General features: G+C 44.7%; 1 protein-coding gene across 9 annotated transcripts in view; it reads left to right on the forward strand.

The window, feature by feature from the left end:
* The window catches only part of LOC102558169 (heparan-alpha-glucosaminide N-acetyltransferase), a 361,824-nt gene that overhangs the window by 238,229 nt on the left and 100,229 nt on the right, over positions 1-23,366 (forward strand). For all 9 annotated transcript variants that reach the window (XM_059729771.1, XM_059729773.1, XM_059729770.1 and 6 more), the window contains 2 exons: positions 13,918-14,030; positions 15,926-16,050. In XM_059729771.1, coding sequence (XP_059585754.1) covers positions 13,918-14,030; positions 15,926-16,050 — 238 coding nt within the window. The remainder of the gene's footprint in view (positions 1-13,917; positions 14,031-15,925; positions 16,051-23,366) is intronic.

Consider the following 23,366-nt stretch of genomic DNA (forward strand, 5'->3'; position numbering starts at 1 on the left):
TAATACAAATCATAATGAAAAACATAAAAGTTCTATATAATAGCCCCACAGACCTTAGATCAGTTCTAATTTTTGCGTGTTGTGCCACTCAGGGTGTTAAATGTCAGTTTATAAAAATCTTGGAGTTTGAGTAAAAAATGTGTTTGCAGGAAAGTTCTTAAATCAGCCTCAAACTGAATGGATGTGTCTGGATCTAAAACTTTTACTTACTTCAGACTTTCTAATTGGAGCTCTGAGTATTGTAATATGAATGTTTGCTACAGTTGGCTGCAGCGTGTCCCAAAGGGTGTGTAGTAGCACACTAGTGTGCACAAACAGTGACAGAAATGTGTCCCTAGATCCTCCTTTGTGAGGAGGTAAATGCTTTCCTCCCCTGTCCAGTACCTTGCACCTGCCTCAGCTATTTCAGTGGTGCCTGTGGCTGGTCCTCTGGGGACTGTCTCCACTGCTGCTGCCTTCCAGACAGCCACTGTGCCAGCTTCCCATGATCCCAACAGCATGCTCTGTTATGAGTAGGTGAGCGGACAGATGCAGATGGAGCTGTGCTTTGCAACCTTGTTTGTTCTCTTCTCTCCTCCTTCACTTACAGGGCTGGCAGCAGGGGCCATGATGGTAATTGCCACCATGTGAGACCTTCAGGAGCTGCCTCAGCAGTTGGAAGTGCTCTTGCCTCTGAGGTATAGATCAGGGTTTGGAAGGGGCAGACAGTGGAAAGAACAGGGCACACCAGGGTGAGGTCCTGTTCTTGCCACCCTTAAGCGTCACGATGTTGATCATTGATTCTTGGGTTCTTTAGTCTCAATGCCCACTCCATACCTTTTCTGAATATAGATCTGTCTCAGTGATTTTCAGTTGGGGTGCTGTGAAATTCAGAAAAGTTATTATGGTGGGGGAGGAGCTTGACGTGAAAAAGTTTGAGAACCACTGATAGAGAGTAATCCTTTGCTTCAAGAAATATGTATTTGGTGTCAGTCTTTTAACAGTATATTTCAGCATTAGTATGATTTTTTCTGGCAAGGGAATAGTATATGTTATATGCTTTGGATACATGCATACACACCCCTTTTTGGGTATAGAAGTGAAGCATACTGCCAGTTTTAATCCAGAAAAAAAAAAAAGTGCCCCAGGTATCAGAAGCTTCAGAAACACTGGTTTAGTGACTTTGAAGGTATGTTGCTTTACAGCAGTTAACAATCTGGCCTGAAATACGTATTTTTTGTTATGTCAGAGTATTTAACATAGGGTATTTATAATAGATTCTTGTCACGGCGGGGTCCTTCAGGAGGGCCGTGCTCTCCTCAAGGCCCTCTCTCCGCGCTAATTCGGCCCAAGGGCACCCTCCATACTCACCCACCACGTCTTTGCTCTTAAGGAAAATGTAATAGGGAGGCTGCCTTGCGTCTCCTCGGGCACGTAAACTCCTGGACCCCTCGTAGGTCTCCCCGTACGATGGGTGCTACTCAAGCACCCTAGCCTTGTGGGCTACGCGTGGCTCCTACTACCCCTAATACCACGCCCCAAGCCTCGCTGATGTACCTGACGTTGGTGTGTCTTTCTCTATATAGTCTGCCCCCTCTCTGGGGTCTTCTCTCACAAGGCACTCCCCTCCTCGGGGCTCGCCGTGCCCTCCTTGGGCTTCCTAAAATGCTGCCCCCCTTCTCTAGGGCCTTCTCTAACACTGCCCCTCTTCTCTGGGGCCTCTTCTAAAAGTGTTGTCCCACTCAGGGACCGTTGTCCACTTTGGGACTCTTACCTCGAGCCTCCGGTCTTTCAGGCCCACCGTGCTGCTTCCCCTCTTGCAGGACGCTGTGCTGCTATCCCCTTTCCTTGGGGACCACCGCAACACCCTGTCCTTCTCTTGGGGCGCTGTGCTGCTAACCCTTTCTGTCTGGGTCTACCGCAGCACCCTGCCCCTGTCCTGGGTTTTTCCCTGCAGCACTAGCCGATTACCGGGCTTGCTATGCCTGTCCTGGGGTTCTCAATCTGGCCCCTCTCGGGCCTCTCACATATTGCCCCTCTTGGGCTCCTTGTGCCCGCCTTGGGCTTCCTAGTAGTGCCGCCCCCTCTTTGGGGCTCACTGTACCCATGCTGGGCTCCCTAATAAAATCGTCCCTCTCTCCGGGACCTGTTGTGCCCACACTGGGCTTCTCCACAATGCGCTCCCCCCTTCCTGGGGCTCACCACGCCCACGTCGGGCTTCCTAGCAGTGCCCCCTCCTGGGGCTCGTTGTGCTCACGCTAGGCCTTCTCAAAATGCCCCTCTCTGGGGCTGGGGTCTATGCACCCCGCACACAACCCGGGGTCTCAATTCCCCGCCCGCAACCCACTGGTTGCACTCAATTGCGCCTCCACTGGCGCGCAAGCTGCGCCTTCACTGGCGCTAGGGCACCCCACCCCTATGAGGCCTCCTCCAACCCCTACAGCCTCACCCAAGCCTCCGGTGTAAAATAAACAAACGCAAACTCAAGCCGCCTGGCTATAACTAAACTCAAAGCCCTATGGCTTCAACAACATTGCTCCATATCAGTGGTACTTGCTGCTAGGCTCCTCTCTACATCCTCACTCCAGGAGCTCCTCCCTCCCTGGCTGCTGGCAGGTAACTGCCAGCCTGGCCTTGACTCTTAGCTTTATAGGAGCCAGGCCCTGCCCCCCCCCTACAGGCAGCTGATTCTTATTAGTCACCCTGGCAACCCGCAGCTGTACTCATTATGGCTGCTGGGGCTTTTCCCCAGCAGCTTCCCCCTCTCTAGGAGCGGGGCATCGAGGTGCGCCGCGACAATTCTGAAACTTGTTTTATTGAAAAGAATATAATTCTACACAAACACTTAATGGAACAAACTAGTATCACATGCATGAAAATCAGTTAAATAATAGAAAGATATAATTTAGATGTATGGAGGCAAAGTCTTTTGTTAATGTTAAATGCTTACTACTTTTACATGCATGCCAGATAACTTTTCTGGCCTGGATGCATATTTGTTAAAACATTTTTTCTATATGCAGTTCCACTCTGTACCTTGGCAAGCATTCCCATAATTTATTTTCATTATAATGATGATCTTTTTCATTCTTTTTCTTTTTTTTATAAATCAGCTATATGGGATTATGGGAAAATTTTCAAAACCATAAGAGACCCTATGATAACTTAATGCCTTATTTTATTTTTAAACTTCTCCCTGTATAACATATTTTTGATTCCCAATGCCAGGAGGTCTAATTTTATAGGTGTTTAGATTCAAGGAGACTAAGGTGCATTGCCAAGAAAACCTTTCCTGAAGGTTGAAAAAAAAATTGCTGCTCTACCAACCTGACTCTGATATAATCTTCAGATTATTTTTTAGTAACATGACATTACATTTGTGTATCTTTTCATATATCTTCCCAAATAACTATGCTGACATGAAGCAAGATATATATGGTATAAAGATTGTATCTGTTCACTAATTATATATTGAAATTATCAGAAGATATTCAACAGTATTAGCTTTTCAAATTGATTATGTTTTAAACATAAACCAGCTCTAATGGAATGTTCAGTATATTGTGGTCACTTCAGTTTTGATGTCAGCAAGTGTAATGGCATTGCTCGAGTCATTGCATAGGTATTCTTAAAAATGTATTACTGTACCTGTATCAGAGGTACCTAAGAAACATGTTAAAATAAAAAAGTATGGACCAGACTCAAATTGCTTGATTAGGCACATAAGTAGGTCTTACATGAGTGCTGGATGCTTATGCTGTAGGGAAAAATTCAGATGTTCCTGGCACTAGGATCCTAAATGCTCATTTGTCACCTGTATCTTGGAGATGCTTGCATCTAGAACTACAGAATTCATCCCGAGCCCAGGTTTAGGCAGGAGTGCCTGTTTAAAAGCAACTCAGAGTATGTAATTCAACAGGTAACTCCTGCCTGAGATTGCTAGCAACTGAAATTGGACAAGCTTGCTAAAGTCCTCAGATAGGGGTGATACCACTAGTAGAGGAAAAATATTAACTTGCTTCACAACACTGAATTCACTACAATCTCTGTGGTTCTAATAAACTTGTTCCAATGAGTTGCAAGTCTTGGAGTTCTCTGTCATTCATGGGACAGGTGCAGAATTTGTTTATCTCTTACTTTTCCTGTGGGAAAATCACTGGTAACCCCAGATGCCCCTTCTGTTTGGTGGCTATAGTAGCATAGGAAGCCATAGAGATGTTAATAGAACCTGGCAGGTTCCAATACTGGAATTTCCCTTTTGGTCTGAACTCATGAAATCCCACATAATACATTACTAGAACTTTATCAAGTTGCAAAAAATGTAAATGCCACTCTGGCAGGCTTATGCCAAACTCACCACAGTGCCAGCCAGCATGCAGGAGACTGGGCTGTGGCCAGATTAGCTGGCACCATGCAGCCAGGAGAGGACCCAGGGATTGGTCCAGTGCCAAAAAAGCTCTTAGGTAAAAGAAGCTGGGCAGCTACCCCAGGGGGAGGGAAGGTGGGGGCAGGGGGAGGCAGAGAGAAAGAGGGGAGCACCTGCTGTGCCTCCAGAGGTTTTTCTCATAGCTGGAATGGAACTGTTACAACCCTGCAGAGACCAGATGCCAGGCAGCATGGCAGGAGTTCAGACCGCATCTAGGGAACCCCATGTGGTGCCTGAACACTCACTTACCCACGGTGTTGAAGCCAGAGACCTGTCCTGGGACAGGGAGCCTTGGTGAGATGGAGCAGGCAACTAGATGCCTGGGAAAGAAAACCCAGGTATTAGCATGGGAGTTATCACTGATGGGTCAATAGGCATGGACCTAACTGTGACCCCCCCACCCACATGGGACTTTGCCAGCAGGTATGCCAGGGCAGCTGAGGTGGGAAAAGAGCAGCCCAAGGGGCATCAGCAGGACCCACTGAGGGGAAGAACCCACCTGGGAACCCATTGGTTCTGTCTAACCACATTTGAGAGGTTATGGACCCAAAATCCCCTGGCAGGGAAGTATCAGGACCTCAAGGGTCACATGGGCATGAGGAAATGCCCTGCTGGATCCTCAATACATAGCTAGGTGCCTGCTAACTCAAAACATTGGTTCTCCTGGGAGGTACCTGCAATGGGGGACCACGTAGGGGTCGTACAGATTGTGCCATGTGAAGCTCAGAGTGCTGAAGTAGTGAGTATCATTGCCCTACTTGCTCATGTCATTCAAACAATTTCGGTTCTAGTACTGTAAAGTTGCCAGTTTACCAGTCAGTAGGGTAGCCATCATAGAAGACGTTCTGGTTTTCTGCTACTTTTTCCTCTATTAATACGAAACCCGATGCCTTTATGTCCTCTATTTTTCTCTTCAAGAGGATTTCCTCTTCAAGAGAAAAATAGAGGACATAAAGGCGTCCAGTTTCATATCAATAGAGGAGAGAGGACAAACAGACTGCTCTCTATGATGGCCACCCTATCAGTCAGAGATGCCATAACCACAATTCTGCTGAGACCCATGAAGGCAGACTTTCTGTGGAAACAGTGCCTACGGCACACCCAGATACCATCAAGATCAAACCAGACCACTAGAATAGAATGGGGTGCAGTGTAAGGAAGGAGGAGCCCCACAGAAGTACCAGCCCAGGTGCCTGAGGTCATAGATAAACACTGTACAACACCTCCAGGTAGAACCTCAGGTAGCATCAAGTCATAGCAAGTGAGGAGGAGACCCTGGTATGGCATGCCCAAGCAGTCAGGGCACACTAGTGGTGGTGCTGCAAGTATGGGCCTGCCATAGTTAACATCTGACAAGGAGGATATGATTAGTTGAACAGTCCTCTGCAGGGGATTTTGTATATTTCTGAATCAGAAGAGATTCATTCTCTTATTTATTCCAGAGACAGAAGAGCAGTCTGGGTGGGGGAAGAGCTGTTTAGGCTAAAAAACAATATTGGCACAAGGTCTAGTGAATACAAACTACTAATGACTCAATTTAAACCAGAGATTAGAACTCTGTAACCATTAAAAGAATAAATGGTCTTTAAAAATACTGGAGGCAAGGAGTCTGAATGGCCTTAAGATGGAGCTTAACAAGTTGATGGAAAAGCGTAACTGATAGAATAGGAGTGTTCCTGACTTATGGAAATCTGAGCATACTGGATGTGGATTCAAGTATTTGTTGTGTCCATCTAGGAAACTTGAACTCTGTGGGAAGTGTCTGGAAATCCTTGCTTCGGAGACTGACAGTCACCTGTTAGGGGCCTGTGGCAGGGCACTGTTTGTGCCTGCCACTTTAAGGGCCAGAACAGGCAGCAGCCAGGTGCTTGATTGCAGTGGCCATTTTAGAGAGCAGGCTATAAATAGGATGAAGCAGCAGTTTGCTGCCAGCAGCTGTGACAGAGACATCAGCTGGTGGAGCTGAGGCTCAGGAATAGCTTGGAGGTGTATGGGCTGGGGCTACAGGGATGGAGGAGGCTCCAGGTCTTGGGCATGACCTAAAACTGCACCCTGCTACGGAATGGAGGCCTGGTAGGACTGCCGGTGGTGTGGCAGCCCCATGAAATGCCAGGCCAGTTACCTCCCTAGTAAAAGGTGGGTCGGGGGCACCTAATAATCTCCAGCCCCCGCACACTCCTAGCTGGGTAATGTCCAAGCTTGTGAGAGCTCAGAAAGGGCTGCAGCTCGGTTCCAGTGGAGTTGTGAGGGTAAAAGCAGGCAAGCAGCTAAGATCTGACCCAAGGTACCTTACTAGTCCTTGCTGGGGCCAGGACCCAAAGAGGGGTCAAAAGGGCCAGGAGCCCACCACAAGGAATGCCCACAGAGCAAAGAGGCTCAGGCTCCTGACTGACCTGATACGGTGCCAGGGCCTAAGCAGGAGCCAAAGTTCCCAGAGAGGGCACCACAGCTAGTGGGCAAAGAGTCCGGCTGAGTCTAGCTGTCTGAGATGCCATCTGTGAGGCTTGGGCCACAATGTAGGGGTGAATGGATCTGCGGAGGTCCCCCCCCCTCCCCCCCTAAATATCGGGGTGCAAAATGGGCAGCCTCCCGCCTAATTAACATCATAACCCTGTATAATCAAGGCATGGCAGACGAGAGAGGTGGGCAGTTAGCTCAGAGACAGGTGGGCAGGCCAACATCATACTGGCCCTGGGAAGGGCCCCTGTTACAGGGCCAGGAAGAATGGCTTCTGGGTTTCTTGTTTTATTTTCCTTTGAAACGCTTGACTATGGCCACAGCTAGAAGTGGGAGTTCGGCTAGGGTGTACTGGTATTCCTATTGGTATTTAGAAAGTTCAAAGGCATCTATCTGACTCATATGCTCAGGATCAAACTAATTGCTAGATTTCAGGTCAGGAAATATTTTTTCCCCTATGAAAGATTGGCAGATTTGTCTTTTTTCTGTAATGCATGATGCGACCATTTCCAAGGATCATCTGAGCATGTTGTAACTCAACTGATATCCTTCCATTGTAGTGACAAGACACTGGTATTATCCTTATCTCATCTCTTAAGTGGTGTCTCACTAACACATATTGCAGTGCACACGTGTTGTAGAGTACACGATCCATTTTGCATAAATGGTTGTCTTTGAATGCGGAGGACTAGACTTCAATGGCTGGGTAGGGTTGTGGTGTTTTCCAGTCCTATGTATAACATAGAGCTGAGGGTGGTAGTGATGAGGTGCTCATGGCTTGGCACAAGGCCAATAAGGGAAGGGATATATTCTTGAGTTAGTAGAAAGGTAACTAATGTATGGGAAAGTTCAGAAAACACTGATTAGTTCAGAGCAAGGTTATAAAGAACTTAATTACCCAATAGATTAATTGAAGTTAGGGAACATAAATAAAGTAAGCAGCACGTGGACTCTGTCTGCAAAGAGATGGGAGAGGAGCCAACCAAAGCGAAGCTTTTCTTTCACATTACCTTTAGCCTTGTATAGACATCACAGGTTCTCTGAATCATGTATTTTAAATGCTACAGTATATGAAGGAGGAATTTCAAAGCAATAAAGAGATATTTCATACCGCCATTAATTTGTAACTACAAGACTTCTCTGTACACGTAACCCAGGCTTGCATTGGAATTTAGTCTATATGAGGGGTATTTAAGCTTTTTAGTCGGATTTTTTCCCCCTTAAGTCCCAGTTATACACAACTCAAGTTGAAGACCATGAGAGGTAGAAGCTGCTAGGACCTCTTGAAGTAAGTCCTTCATTATCCTATTCACAATATAATTTACATAATTTTACCTTGAGGAGAAAGGGGCACTGTAATTGAGAATAAACTTCAAAGTTTCTAAGTGTGTAACTTTCACCTCAGCTGTGAATCATATGGATCAGCTATTACTGTGTAACCTATTAGCTAATGCTTGCCTCTGCCTATATTTTAGATCACTGGTATTTTGTGGTAACTTATGTGACTGGGTGACTATTAACTTTAACTTATGTACTCCTATATATACTCTTATAGCTTTCATTGTGTAGAAAATAATTTCTTGGGCAGAGTTAACAACTGACATCTACCTTCTGATCCATGGAATCTCCCCCCACCATGCTTATAGACTTTTACAAGATCTCAGCTTCTTTGTTTTTAAATGCACCCAATTGCAGTCATGTATATGATTGACACAAAAAGGTTGTGTGTTCACCATTTCTTTTAAATGAAGCAATATTTTGTGTGTACACGTGTGTGTGTATAGTGTTTCAATGAAATTTTCTGACACTTAAAAAAAAAAATGTTACAGATAAACAATAATCAGAATGTCTCTCTTCTTTCCTGTTAATTCAGTAGCTTTAAACTATTAGACTGTAGAGACAAGAATACCTTTCTAAATCTGAACAAGGAAGTACAGTGGCTGCCCAAGCAAAGCAAGCTGCTTCTTCCCACCAAGAATCAAAGCTGTGTATTTCCCTTACCATCCCCACTATAAATAGGTGCTAAATTTAGCTACGTATATTCATTGGACATTATATTGTAGGTTTGGATACCTTATCAGTACTATAAAAATTTAACTTTTCAAGCAACGCTTGGAAATTTGGTAAACTGATACCATCACATACCTGTAATGCTCTTCTCTTCATACAAAAATGCCCCTTATGATACACTGGCATTAGAGCCACTATCTGAATTAGCCTGACTTTGGGAAGACTACAAGAGGCAAAATTTTGTTGTGGATGATTGCTTTTACTGGACCAATTGTATACAGTTGAGAGGGATCTAGATAGGGACCTAGCTAATATGTTCTGAGACAAAAGGTTTTTCACGGCCCACTCATAGCACGCCGAACTGATTTCACAGGCATTTCACGGCAGCCCCACCCTTCAGCATGGATTGGTGGAAAGGCTCTGAGGGGAGGGAGGGACAAGAGGGTGGCCATCATCTTGATTGCTGGCTGTCTTTTCTCCTGCCCTGCCCCTCAGTGCTGATTGGCAGGGAGACCCCAGTTGGGGAAAAAGGGATGAGAGGGTAGCCGCAATCTTGTCTGCTGCCCTTTGGGCTGCCATGCCAGCCAGCTCCTTCCTCTCCCACCGGCAAGGGCTGCTGGCTCCCATGGGGGAGCCAGCATTTTTTTTTCTTAATTTTTTTGTTGTTGATTTTGCCAACAATCCTGGATTTCACAGTTTCAATGAAATCAATGAAACTGTGAATGAAGTAGGTCCCTAGCTATAGACAAGCTGTTGGGTATGATATAGACATTCTCAGTTCTCTAAGAAGTGACCCTTTTTCAGAGACCTGGGGAAGTGTACATCATACCCAGAAATCTTGTCCATACCCCTCACAACAGGCAGTCCACAAAAATCCTTGCATCACATTTTTCCTGGACCATTACAGTTACAGCATCATCCCAACCCCACCACTGCTTTGGAACAGCTAGCACTTCTACACTCATCCTGTGCCATTATGGATATAAATCACAGGTACAATAGCTCATCAATCCAAATGGTCTTCCTGTGCTTCACAGCTAATTGCTTAGGTGGCCTATTCAGTTTGCTTTTCAGATTTTACCACACAGAAATCAGGTTTGCCAGAAACTAATTCTAGGTACTAATAATAGTATATGCATTGTTGAGTTGGCATGTACTATATTTTCTGGGCAAACAACTACTTCTACAGGAAGCTGCATTTTAGTATGTTTCAAAGAAGGGGTTCAAATGAACATGCTGCTAGCTGGCTAGAAAGTGGTGGTTAGGCAGTGGCTACTATTTAAGTAGGTGAGATAATCCATACTCAAGATTAAGTCACACTTTGTACATCTGAGCCCCTGCATGAGATGGAGTCTTAGTATTGGCACTTGTGCTGTTGCTTTGGCTTCATTACCAAAGATCAAAGAAGTCTAGTGCAAATGTATTCAATCTGAAAACAAATACATAAAAAATGAGTTATACTGAAAAGACTGGTGTTGTAAGTGTTTAAAAGGGAAAGCATATAGACAAGGTAAGCAATGCTGACTCCTTTTCAGGCAGGGTTGTGTGTCTAATGACTTATTGGATGCATCCCCCGTGGGCTCCTGAATTTAGTTAAAAAGAGCTTGATGTGTTAGAAATGGCATGCCTTGCTTTCAGTATTGTCCTCCTGCATGTTCCCTTGAGGAACAAGAGAGGGGCTCAGATATGTATCATATTATCAAAAACCAAATACTAATGTAATAGTCTCAGCACAATCTAAGAGAAATTTCATAATGTGATGGAAAGTTGGTAATGTTATACTGTGATTTACAAGATGCATGATCTTTCCTTTTTCCAAGAACATGCATATCAGAGAGTGGACTTCTTTAGCTGAACTAACTGATTGCATGCTAGCCTTTTAAAGGAGATATATATATATATATATATACACACAAATATATGTGGTTAATATATATACTCTCTCTATGTAAAAAGAGAGGGTGCTTTTCTAAGTATGAATCCTTTTTATGTATACACATACACGCATGTGCACACATGCAGGCTAACACATACTTAATTTTTGTTTTGGGGGGTTGTTTGTGTGTTTTGTATTTTGTTTTTAATCAATATATACTTGTGCTTACAGATGCTAGGTGGCTAACAGAACTGAAATATGACTTTTATTTTCTACCAACTAGTCATATCTATTTCAGATTTGTGATCCTCCATGTGTTGTCCCATGTTAACTGCTGTAGTATCAGAAGATAGTACTAGGAATTGGACCAGGAATTCAGGAATTGGACTGAGAATTCAGAATACATGTAGTAGAAAATAGCACCCTGCTGAAAGCATGTGAAACATGAAGAATGAGAAATCAGTTGTGCAGGGACAGCTAACTTCAGGAGTATGATGCATGAATGTATTGAATAAATCTGCCTGATCACTAATTTAACATGGCATCTTAGTGTATTTTAACCAAAGTCTCCAAGAACACTGTTTAAAATCCAACTCACCACTGGAAGCATCAGGTTTGGAAATATTTTGAGAATGTTCTAATGAGGTGGTGTATTATAACAATCTGCCTCTTCCTTACAAAACTCACAAGTGACTTTCAAGAAAATCCTACAAAGGAAAAGTAATGATTCATTGAGCCACGTGACTTCGTAATCTACACTCAACCAAAGTGTGATCAGGATGGAGAAGTCTTAAGAGCTGCCAAACTGGGAAGACCTTTTAAATTGACCTTGGTCATCTTCACTTTTAAAATATTAATTCAAGCAATCTATCAGATGGAGTGTTGTAGATTGCTGGAGAGTAGATTAGCAAAGGTACTTTCTCACAGATTGCTTTAACAAAACTTCAGGATTTTTTTAAAAAGACCAGTGAGAGGATAGTTCACAATTGCTAACAATCTCCAAAATATGAAAACCAGCTTCCATTAGAACAAAAATATTTTTATCGTGGTTTGATGACTCTGCTGATAATGAGAGGCTTGGCTCCTTTTTCCAGTTCTTTGTATAGACATAACATAAATAGAAAGAAAATAATTTTCTAACATGTTCTTGCATGAAAAGAAGGCTGAAGGGAAATTTCAGAAGAATGGAATAGTGACACTGAAAGCTGTAGTAGTATAGTTTAGTAAAAAGCCACACAAATAGGAACATGAAAGATTTTGTTTTTAATTCATTCTAAAGTAAGATTTTTGACAGCAAATAGATGACTACATGATTAATTGCCTTAGGCAACTGACAGCCCATCATAGTTTCAAACTGCATCCTCTTGTCATTGTTACTCTGAACTGCCAGTTTTCTTTATGAAGGGAAAAAGAGAAAGCAGACTTCTCTTTTAAAAATGCATTCTCTTCTGTCTCTGTCCCTTTATGCTTGCACAACAAAAGCTGAGGAGTGCATTAAGAGTAAACAATAGTAATGTACTGATGGGAATACTTTCACTGTAAGTGGACAATGCAGGGTGGATGGGGCTCGGTGCTTAAGTGAATGAACCGTGCAGATAAAAATCAGGGTCTCGCTTGCAGCTAGGAGACCTGTTAGCTGATGTGTCTCCCAGTCACAGGGATGCACCATGCCCAGCTGGGGCTGGGAGTTCCACAACGGAAGGGACTCTTGCAGCTGCCCCAGGGGTGCATGAAACCACTTGGACTGGAAGGATCACAGCTGCTGTGATCTCCCAATTTTGGGGGTGCATGAAACCTCTAGGGCTAGTGGATCATGCAATCCTACCAACCCTAGGGGTTTCATACATCCCCAAGGCTGGGGGGTTGCAGCTGCTGCGATTTCCCCCAGCCCCAGTAATTTAGCACACTTCCAAGGTTGGGAGATCACAGCAGCCCCAGGGGTGCATGGGGTGTCCCCACTGCTGGGAGCCCATCAACTGAGGACTCCCCCTGTGCTGCCAATAAAATGAGATGGGATTTAATGCAAAATCCCACACAGATATTATGGCAGGAGGCACGATTGTATGGATCATGCATTAGATCCTATTGTGCATTTATTTGCATGTGAGGAACGGCCCCTAGTCACTTGTGTGAGTTCTGCTTTATATAATCAATTTAGATAAGTATTGCAGTAGGTACTATACAATCTATATGTAATCCCCAGATCTTCAGTTTTCCACACTACCCAGTTTAGAAAAGATATGCTTGAGGGGGGACATGGTGATAAGGGTTTGCAAAATACTAAATGGTGGAGAGAAAGTAAATAGGGATTTATTATTTACTGTCTCTCACAATACAAGAACTAGGGGTCATAAAATAAAACCAGTTGGTAGTAAATTTAAAACTAACAGAAGGAAATTCTTTTTCACACAGTGGGTGTGTCTACATGTGCCCCTATGGTGCCTTTGTTACTGCACCATGCACAGTTATTTTTAGCTGCTGCATTGCCGTAGCAATATACTATAACGAGGGAGCATTGTGACCACCAATGCTACATCACCGTAGCACATTGTTAAGTGAATCATTAAAGTGTAAAACTCATTGCCACCAGTTGTTGTGGAAACTGACAGTTTAGCCAGATTCAAAAAAGGGATTGCACAAATCCATGGAGTAAGGGTGCATGGGAATTAGGGGTACAGCCTATGAATCAGAACTTCCTAGACCCTAAAGGCTGCAAGTTGGAGAGAACCAGTGGAAAAAACCTTGGTCATACTCTGTTCACCTTTCAGCATCCACAATCTGCCACGGTGCGACACAAGATACTGGGCAAGCTGGACCTATTGTCTGATCCACTAAATGGTAGTTTTTATGTTCGAAGCTCTTTCTCTTGCAAAACTTCTTCCAAGGTAAAAACTGGTGTCAGGATCATAAAAGTGTGATTCACTTATCTATGTATGTGCCATGCTTATCAGCTGTCCAATGATTTATCAATGACTTTCTTTCTTCTGATGGATGGTGTTATAATTAATCATGGTAATATATGATGATGTCCAGTATTTGCCACTGTGCAGGTATTTTATGAGGTAACATGGTGTTCCTCACATGCCTCTTTGGTTTTGCATGGATTGCAGAACACAGCAGTTTAGTCACTTGGTGGTACATTGTGTTGCTTTGTCTGTTATATCTACAGTATCATGGAGCTGGGCAAGAATCCCAGGTGTTTTACAACGTCTAGGCTTTACCTACTTCACAGTGGCTTTGATGCAGACCTGCTTCAGTGTAAAGGATGTAGAGAAATATCAGGTGAGCTGTAATGGCATGTCTAACCTTAGAAATATGTTCCTTGCTGTTTTACCAGTCTTAACTCTTCTATCTTGCATTCAGTTGTGAAAACAGAATCTTATCCCTTTTGCTTGCATTACAATGTACAAATGATAAGGAAAAACTAACTGCTTCATCCCAGGTTATCAAACTCCCCATGTCTCTGTCCTGCATGTAAGGATATCACGAATGGGCAGAATGACAGTGGCAGATGCAAATACAGTTCTACTGGTTCATTAGGGGATTGCTGAGATGAAGTCACTGATAAAGTTCCTATTGTATTTTGTGGTGCAAGATCAGGCCTAGAAAAGAAATACTGGTACTGCTAGAGTTGCAGTTCTTAATTCAAGCTCTTACTGAAAAAGCATCATTCATTATTTCAGTATTTTTATGTATGAACTATTGGAAGCTCTTATGAATAAATTTCCTCCTTCCCCTTTAAATTTTATCCCCTCAATTTCTGTAACATAGGATGTGGTACCCAAGATAGGAATACTAAGAAAACAACTCAGGTATACTAGTTTTTCTGTTTTCTAATTAGACATCAAGATGGCATAAGATGTTAGTCCTAACCTCCATTCACCTATAGTGTCATTGGCTCTAATCTTAGTCTCTTTAATTGGCATTGTCTCTGCCAAACTATAGTATCTGTCAAAACGGCCTGCCTCCTACCTCATGCTTGCCTTTTCTGTTTTATTTTCCAATGCTTTTTATTTGGTATCTTCCAAAGCACTAGTTTAAAATGAAATATTTGAAAATCAGTTATTGTGTTTTTCCATAGATGGTTATGTTAGAATTGCCATACATACTGGAACAGACCTATCACTCATCTATTTGGATATCCTGCTTGTTTCATCTTTTTCAGCAGCTGTGGTTATGTGCTTTTGATTAATACACTTAAATATGATGTACCATAGAAACAGGTGCAGCTTCTTCCAGCTAGTGATCAGCTTATGCTTTGAAGTATGAGGATTGATAATCTCTGTACTTTTTAACTAGAGACCATCTCTCCAGATGCTTTTCTTATAATACCAAACTATTTTTGATGAAAATTATGTTTAAAGCAGACTGCAGTTGTGAATAAAAAAATCCCTTGAATCCCTGGTTTTTTAATTTGTTATATCCAAGATGCCTTTGACAAAACATTTCAGGTGCCAAAGTATTATTCAACAATTGACAACAGATTTCTCAACATCTTTACTGATGACTTCCTTGTGGATAGCACCATTCAGTTGTGAGATGTAGTTACCTTCCATATATGTTTCTGTGTGGCGTACATTATTTGTTAGGGACTCTGTTTACCTTGGCCTGGTGCTTTGATCATTTGTTATAGATCTATTTACTTCTTCCTAAGGATATCACCCATTTGATGGTGTCATTCATATCTCCCTGGCAGTCCTTAGAAGTGAACAAAAGGGGAGTGGAGAGACTGGATAATGAACAGAGTTTGAACTTCAAAAGCTTTAGATTCATTTGTGGAAATTTGAACTCGCAGTATCTGCGTATTTGAAATTGTCCCAAATCACAACTGTTCTCCCATCCCCAGCTGTAACAATGATCTAGGAGTTGGACAAAGTACTGACAAGCTGCTTTTGGTTTCTACAAGATTAAATCATAAAGCAAATAGTCTTGTATTGCTTTTAGTTCTGGAAAAAGAGAGTCCCTTAAGTGAAAGTGATAGGATGTGGATAACAGATTGTAATTGCCTCTTTCTCAGACTGTACTCTGTTTAAAACACAGTTTCCTGCTGATTCACATGGAAGAAAAAAGGGCTTTTAAAATATTGATGTCTACATGAAGGCTTACTAAAGTGCCTTGACATACTTGTCTGACTATTTATCTGACAGTGTTTTTTTCCCCCCTGACCTCTCTTTTAGAATGGTAACTGGTGGGCTCCAGTCAGAGAAATTGTTCTCTACTGGCCAGAGTGGATAATCATTGCTGTTCTGGAGACAATATGGCTCTGCCTAACATTTCTACTCTTGGTACCTGGGTGCCCCAGGTAAGTTATACTGAATAAGGGAACCACAAAGCTGTGCAGATAAATGATTTTTATGTTCAATAGTGGAAACAGCAGCTATAACAAAACATTTGGGGCGGCTAAACCAAAGCAATGAATGTTTTTATAATTTTATTTTTGTTTTTAAACCTTTTTTTTTTTTAAATGGTAATTTTAAACTGAAAGTGTCATCTTGAAACTATAGCTTAAAACAGTTTGTTGACAAGAAATATTCTCAGTCTTTAAGGACTATTTTGTCTGAAATTATTTGCTAAATTGGATCTGAATTTACAAATAAAGTTGGTCTCCACAGAATTGCATACTTTTTGATTAATACAATACTTGTCAAATAAGTTTACCCAGTTCTAGGGACCACATGACTGCAGTGTTTGCAGATAAAAATATTTTTAAGGATGATTTTAAAGGGGATAATTAATAGATCAAGAAGAAGGTTATTTCCAAACCAGAGGTTTAACTGTGAATGGTTTTGCATTGGCAAGACACGTTCTGTATAAATTTACTACTTCTGTCTCTGCATGCAGGACAGGAACTTCTTGTTCTAACCTGAGAATGAGATGGCAGATGCAAGATATAAGCACTGTGCTTGGATGGTGGCCAAAAAGATGACTTTTAATTGATGATGATTAAAATTTTCAAGTAACTTTGCCTCAAACCCTTTTCAAAAGTGACTTTGGCATTTAGAACCCACAGGACTTGTTTGTGCTTTAAGTCAACTAGGATGTAATTTTTCTGCCAGCACAGCAATGTCAGTATCAGACCTACTGGGCCTGTCTACATGTACAATTAATGCACATGAATGAACTCTGGAGTTTGGTGCTCCTGGGCACCACATCTTCATGTGCACCCAGGTCTGTAGCACAATGATTTGGGTTAGAGCAGCCCTGGCTAGGAGGGGATCAGCCTACCAGCCCAGGGCTGACTCAACATGCTGCAGAAGAGCTGGCTGGAGCACAAGGGTGCTTCAATGCAGGGCTAGCCAGCACTGATACACTTTCATACCCCAGCCAGCCTGGGCAACATCGACACATGTGCTGCTGCTGAGTAAAAAGCTCTGCAGCGGGATAGTACTTGTATTTACAAGATCTGCTGGCTCCAGGGAACTGCTCCGTTTCTCAGCCCCTTTGGGCGAGCTTCACCCTGAGCCCTGCCGGCTTCACCCTCAGGCAAAGGGGACTTGGCTATTCTTCCCATTAACAAACAGCTGAGAAGTACTGTGCAGGCCAAGCAGTTCTCAGAGGGCATGGGCTTGCAGGGCAGAGCTGAGGCTCAGGATTTAAAGGAGGGATTGAGCTTTAAGATTAAGAGGAGGAATCTCATCCTCAGGGGTACTGGAGCCACTGAGCAGAAAAGACTTGGTTCAGGGCAAGGGGAAAGTTCTCAGCTTTGGTGTGGAAACCGGAGGGAGGGAGGACTGGTGGGTTTGAGATGCTCACCAGCAATGGTTCCCTCTAAGAGGCAGAACTGAAGCAGCACGCTCACAGACTAAAGTGGTACACTCATGGATCGCTACAGCTTAGAGGGAACATTGAGTAGGGGAGGCTGGGCCCAGAACCTGTGCCTTCTAGTGCAGCAGCAGCACCAATTTGGCTGCACAGAGTCTGGCTAGCAGAAAAAGTGTGGCTCTGGACAGCCAGGCTCTATTTCTGGTGGTGAATGCAGCTGCTGTATGTGGTACGCTTTTGTTTTTGGTTTTTTGTGGCCTTTTTTCTTGACACATGGATCTTTTGATGTCAAATTTTATGAGCCACACTGCAAATTTACAGCACAGCTAATGGTTGCTCATGTGCCAAATGCAGTTTGCAGCACCACAGACAGCTTTGAGGTGCTGCAAACTGCACATGCGCACTCATCTGGATGCAGTCCTTGGGCGCATCCAAACAAGTGTGCATGTGTCTCTTGCAGCATCTCAAACCCCTTTGAGACACTGCAAGAGGCACATGCAGGACCAAAAAACACGCTCCCCCAGCTGCAGATTTGCACTGCAGGGCAAAATTAGACCCTTGGATATCCAGGAGTCAAATAATACCCCAGGGGAAAAAAAGTGGGGCAGGGCACAGTCCCAGACTGTGCCCTGAGGCAACTGGAGGCTCGATTCTCCACAGAGATGCTCTGGTAGCCAGCCAAAGCATCTCTGTGGTTGGCCCTTTCCCTAGTGATAAAGCACACTGCCTGACCATGTGGGGCAGGCAGTGGTGCAAGCTACAGGGACCTGGACCCGGCTTTGTGCCAGGTAAGTAGGGGGTTGAGGGACTGGGGGAGGGGACCATGGAGGAGGCCCCACCCAGCCCCAGCCCCGGTTCATTCCTGCCACCCCTGTTCATTCCCCCAGCTCCCCGCTCACTCTTCCAGCCCCCGCCCCCTCACATTCACCGACAGTAGCAGAGAATGAGCAGGAGGCTGGAGACAAGCAGGAGGCCGGGGAAAAATGCCTGGTGATGAGCTGGAGACTTCCCCTGTTGTCTCCAGCCTCTTGGTCATTCTCCTGCTCTCTCCAACCTCCTCTTCATTCTCCTGCTCTTCTCCAGCCTCTCAAGTCTGGAGATGAGCAGGAGAACGAACAGGAGGCTGGAGATGAGCAGGGGAATGAGTAGGACGCTGGAGATGAGCAAAAGGCTGAAGACAAGCCCCTGCTGTCTGCAGCCTTCTGCTCATTTTCTTGCCCATCTCCAGCCTCTGGAGCATGGAGATGAGCGGGGAATGAGCAGGGGGCTGGAGACCAGTGGAAGGTCTGGTGCGGGCTGGGACCCTGCAGGCAGGGTAGTCCATGCACTGTGTGGGGGGGGAGCTCTGCCCTGTGGGGGTAGGGGACCCACCCCTCCTAAGCAGCCCCCACCCCCACAGTCTCCCCACACATATGCACAGACCGACCCGCATCCCTCCACACCCACCCACACATTGGCAATGTGTAGGGGGTGCACATGGGTGCACACGCACCTCCTGAGTAAAGGTGCCACCAACACTGCTGGCAGTGCCTGCAGGCAGTTGCCCCTCTCCTCCCCCCCTCACCACTGACACCACCTGTCACCTGAGGCTAGAGGAGGAATGCCTGTGCAGAATGCTGGGTGAGGCACGGCTCCAGTGGAGCAGGTCAAGCAGACGTGGAGTGGGGGGGAAGAGGGTGGATGGCGTGGGGCCAGACATGGAGCTGAGGGGGGGGGCGGGCATAGGCAGACTAATACATGGGCTAGCTGGGCACGAGTGTCAGGGCAGCCCCATGTGCGGGGCTGGGGCTAGGCATCAGGAGCGGGGCAGGGGAAGGTAGACTCTGTTGCTGCCTTGGGTCCACCTACCTCCTGGCAGTGGGACATGGGGGCTATGGAGGAGCCCCAGCCCTGCTTCCCTGCTTTGGCCCCGTGGCCCTCAGCCCCTCCTCCCCCATCCAGGCTCCTCCAGCCTGGCTGGTCCCAAGCTGCAAATTCCCCCATGGAGCCCATGGCCACTGATCCTGCAGGGACACAAGTGCCTGTCCACCCCAGGGCTTCAGCTCCTCCGGGGTTGTTCATGGGAGGCAGAGGTTGAGGCAGGACCGGCTCTGCTGGGGGCTTCAAGAAAAGCCCATATGTGCAGGGACTGGGATTTGCTGCCCTGGGCATCCGGCAGGGATGCGCCGGTGGAGGGAGCTTTGGGAGGGAGTGGCAAGAGCTTGGCAGGCACTGGGGGAACACCCCCCCCCCCAGTTCAGCAATCGGCTGCTGGGGGATCTTCCCACTTGTCAGCAATCTAGTGCCCCGCTCCAAACCCTTGGGAGGCACCAGTCGCCCATGCACCCACCCACCCACATCCCCCCACCACCCTTCCCACCCCCTTCTGCAAACCCCACATCCCCCCGTCACACACCTATCATGTGACAAGGAAGCCAAAAGGAAATATTAAAACATATAGATATTTAGGATTTATTATATTATGATGCTAGAGACACTGGTAGGCTTCCAAATTGCTTTAACATTGTAAATATAGCAATAAAACATTGCCCGTCTGATCAATCCCTCTGTCTCTTTTATTCTAACTGTGGAAGAAGGTGGATTTGGGGGTATTTTAAAAAGTGGATTTGGGATGCTGCTTCAGCAGTCTAACTGACACAAGGGGCTAGTGTCCCCAGATACCAAGCGGCTGGGCCTCAGGAGCTCCTGAGGGCAAGTAGCCCTGAGCTGCTGGCCAGGGTAGGTATTTATACTGCTGGGGACAGTATAAATGTCAGGTGCTGGCCCCAGGCTCTAGCTCCCCCTGGCTGCAGATCCGTGAGGAGCTAGGCAGAGTTATTTTGCCCCAAGTGGCACAATTTGCTCCACAACAAAGTGCATGTCTGGGCACATGCGCTAAGGCAAAAAGCCCCGGATCAAATTTGGACTGCTTCTGTTTGAGCTGCTGCAAGCACACATGCTTGCATGTGTGGACATGCCCCTTGTGTTTAAACCTTTTTTGAAGCATGACTTGGATTTATAAATAACTTAGATACTTTAAAAATGTTTACCTTAAAAAATTAATTGTTGAAACCTGCTACTTTGCTTAGGATGCAACTCATTAAGTACTTTAGATGACAGAACCCAAATCTCATTCTCAGTCCATATGCCAATAAGCAGTCTGTAGTGCAAAGTGTGTGTTGGAAGACACAAATAATAGCAATTTTCTCAGTTTCAGAGTAGCACAACCTCTAGTGTGACAAAGTCAAACTTCCTAGTCATCAAAAATGCAGAATGATTTTTAATGAAATTCTTAAAATGAAAAAAATGTTAAATATATTTCTTAAGCAAACAAGAATATATTTGGTTTGGGGAACAATTTTATGTTGGTGAAAAATGTGCTCTTGGTGACAAAAATACATGTCTAGAATAGTTCCACTGAACTCTATAATTACTTTAAAAAATACAATGTTTTCCTTTGAATTTGACTGGGAGGTAGGGAGGGAAACAGCCCTATACATGAGATTGTTGTTACTTCCTGGCTCTAGTCAGTTGGGAAAAGCAATCCTTTGTAGTTTTACTCTTGAATACATTTTACACCTTTTTCCCTAAGGACAGGAAGAGAATGGTGTTTACTCTTTACATGTTGCCTCAAGAAGTTTTGGGCTTGACTACACTTGCAAGTTATTTCAGGTTTTCTTGAGTGTTTTGAGGTGTAGCACCTCATGTCAGCACACTGATTTTGCTTTGACTTATCTGGGAAATAAGTTGGTGGCGGGAGGAAGCATTAGGCTTATTTACAGCAAATGGGTACTTCCCTATCCTTAAATAATTGCTCTTTATCTAATATTCCTTTTACTTATATTCTTCAGTGCTTTCTAGCTCATGGGGATAGCCTGTTTCTTTCTTTATGTAGCCTTTATTATTCTGGGATTACCTTGACTGGATTTGTCGCAGCGAAGTTTAAATGCTAGTGTTCAAGAGAGGGGGACTGTGTAACTGAAGACTGTAGCAAGTTCACACAACCAAGGACCAGATACCAGTTCTTATAGCAGCTATGACCAGTGTGTCTATATGGCCCATTGCTTTATGTGGGTGAGGGCATAATGAGGCCCACCTGAACAGGAGCACCATCATGTACAATTAGCAAATAAGGAAAAGTGGCATTCCTAAGATTTAGTCCAGTATAGCAACAATTCCAACATGAGAATATCTATAAGAGCTCTGGAAACATGGTATCAGTGACATTATACTGTGTTTTAAAGGATCCATTTTACTCTGAAATGTAAACATAAAATATATAGTGAAGATCCACGCTTACTGGCTCACTGGCATTATAATGTTCTCTTTGCTTTTTCCAGGCAGTTCTCTTTTGAGGTTTGAGAATATTTGTTAGCCTTTTCCTTCATGCCCATCTCTTTGTAGTATTTATGAAGGAGGTAATGAGTCAATTACCCAATCTTCCTTCCAGTGAAATAAATTAATTTTTTTGCCACCAACAGCAAGCTTTGCATGATCAGGTTTTATATAATCAAGATATCTGCAGCTGTGGAACAATGTAATTATGAGGCACCACCATAGGGAGACATTCGTGTTAAGAGACCTAAACCTCTTGGCTCTGTATTAAGTACTTTGTGAGGATTACCGGCTCACCTAGAGACGAGCTTGCTCACAGAAAGAGCCACAAATCTCAAAAGTGGGGCTGGTTTCATGAGGTTTCCTGTGGAGGTAGAGTTTTCCTTGGAAGATATTAATTCTCTAAACTGAAACATTTTGTGGAAATGTGCTTGTTGAATAAAATTCCAAGGAAGTTTATTAAAAGTCCAGGATGGAATTTCTGGTCAAAATAAGTGACTTATAAAGTCTTCAAAACAGCCAGTAGCTTGGTGTTTGGGAACCACTGATTCAAGTACCTGTTCTAATCTGACTGAGAGAGTATTTGAATTTTTCTCACAGTACAGGTAAGTGTTTTAACCTCAGCATCATGGCTAGGGAACTACCAAATTCACAGTGTTGCAAATTTTGTGAAATCCAGGCAATACCCATGGAATCTATGAAATCCACAGGGAAAAAAACCCCCAACTTACCAAACACTGCAGCAGCTCGCTGGGGTGGGGAGGCAGGTAGGGGTGGGCTGCCTGCTTGAAGGTCTGCTGGCAAAAAGGCTTCTGCCCCTGTCCCTCATTGCCAATTGGCTGCTAGGGCTGCCTGTCATGTCACCCTACTCCTCTCCACCAATAAGCAGTGAGGAGTGGGGGCTGCATGTTAGACAGCCCTCACAGCCAATCAGTGGTGAGGGGTAGGGACACATGACAGGAAGCCCCCACAGCAAATCAGTGATAAGGGTGCGGCCACCGGGGCCCCTGAGCTAGAGGTGTGGGGGGAGGGGGGTTCAGTGCTCCTCCCGTGAAACAGCTGCCTGGGTCTGCATTCTGTCTGAAAAATCGGGGATCGGCCTTGCAAATTAGGTATGTCCCTACTCATTGCTATTTTGCCATGTGTACATGAGTGCTCTCACGCTCCCTCTCTCTCTTTTCTTTTATTGTTAAGACCTTTGAAAGCCTTTACTTCTAGATCCAGTGTAGGATAGGAAAACATCTTTGATATCAACATTTTTATGGTGGTACCTCTGTGGTAGAGGTAGCCAGCGCTGCATTGGGGGTGAGGAGTGCTCTCCTGTGCACCCTGCCTGGCTGCATCTATCCCCAGGGCTCCACACCACTCACTTGCAACTCTGCACTTGCAGCAGGGTAGCTGCACTGGATGCCACAGGGAAACAGGGGTGGGGCTCTCTCCACTCCCGAGAGAGTGCAGGGACCTGCACAGAAAGCAGCGGGAGAAGCAACAGGCTCTAGCATACAGCTTCCCCTGCTGCGAGTGCTGGAGCTGCAGGCATGC

This window comes from Alligator mississippiensis, chromosome 6 (genome assembly GCF_030867095.1).
Source record: "Alligator mississippiensis isolate rAllMis1 chromosome 6, rAllMis1, whole genome shotgun sequence".
Lineage (NCBI taxonomy): Eukaryota > Metazoa > Chordata > Crocodylia > Alligatoridae > Alligator > Alligator mississippiensis.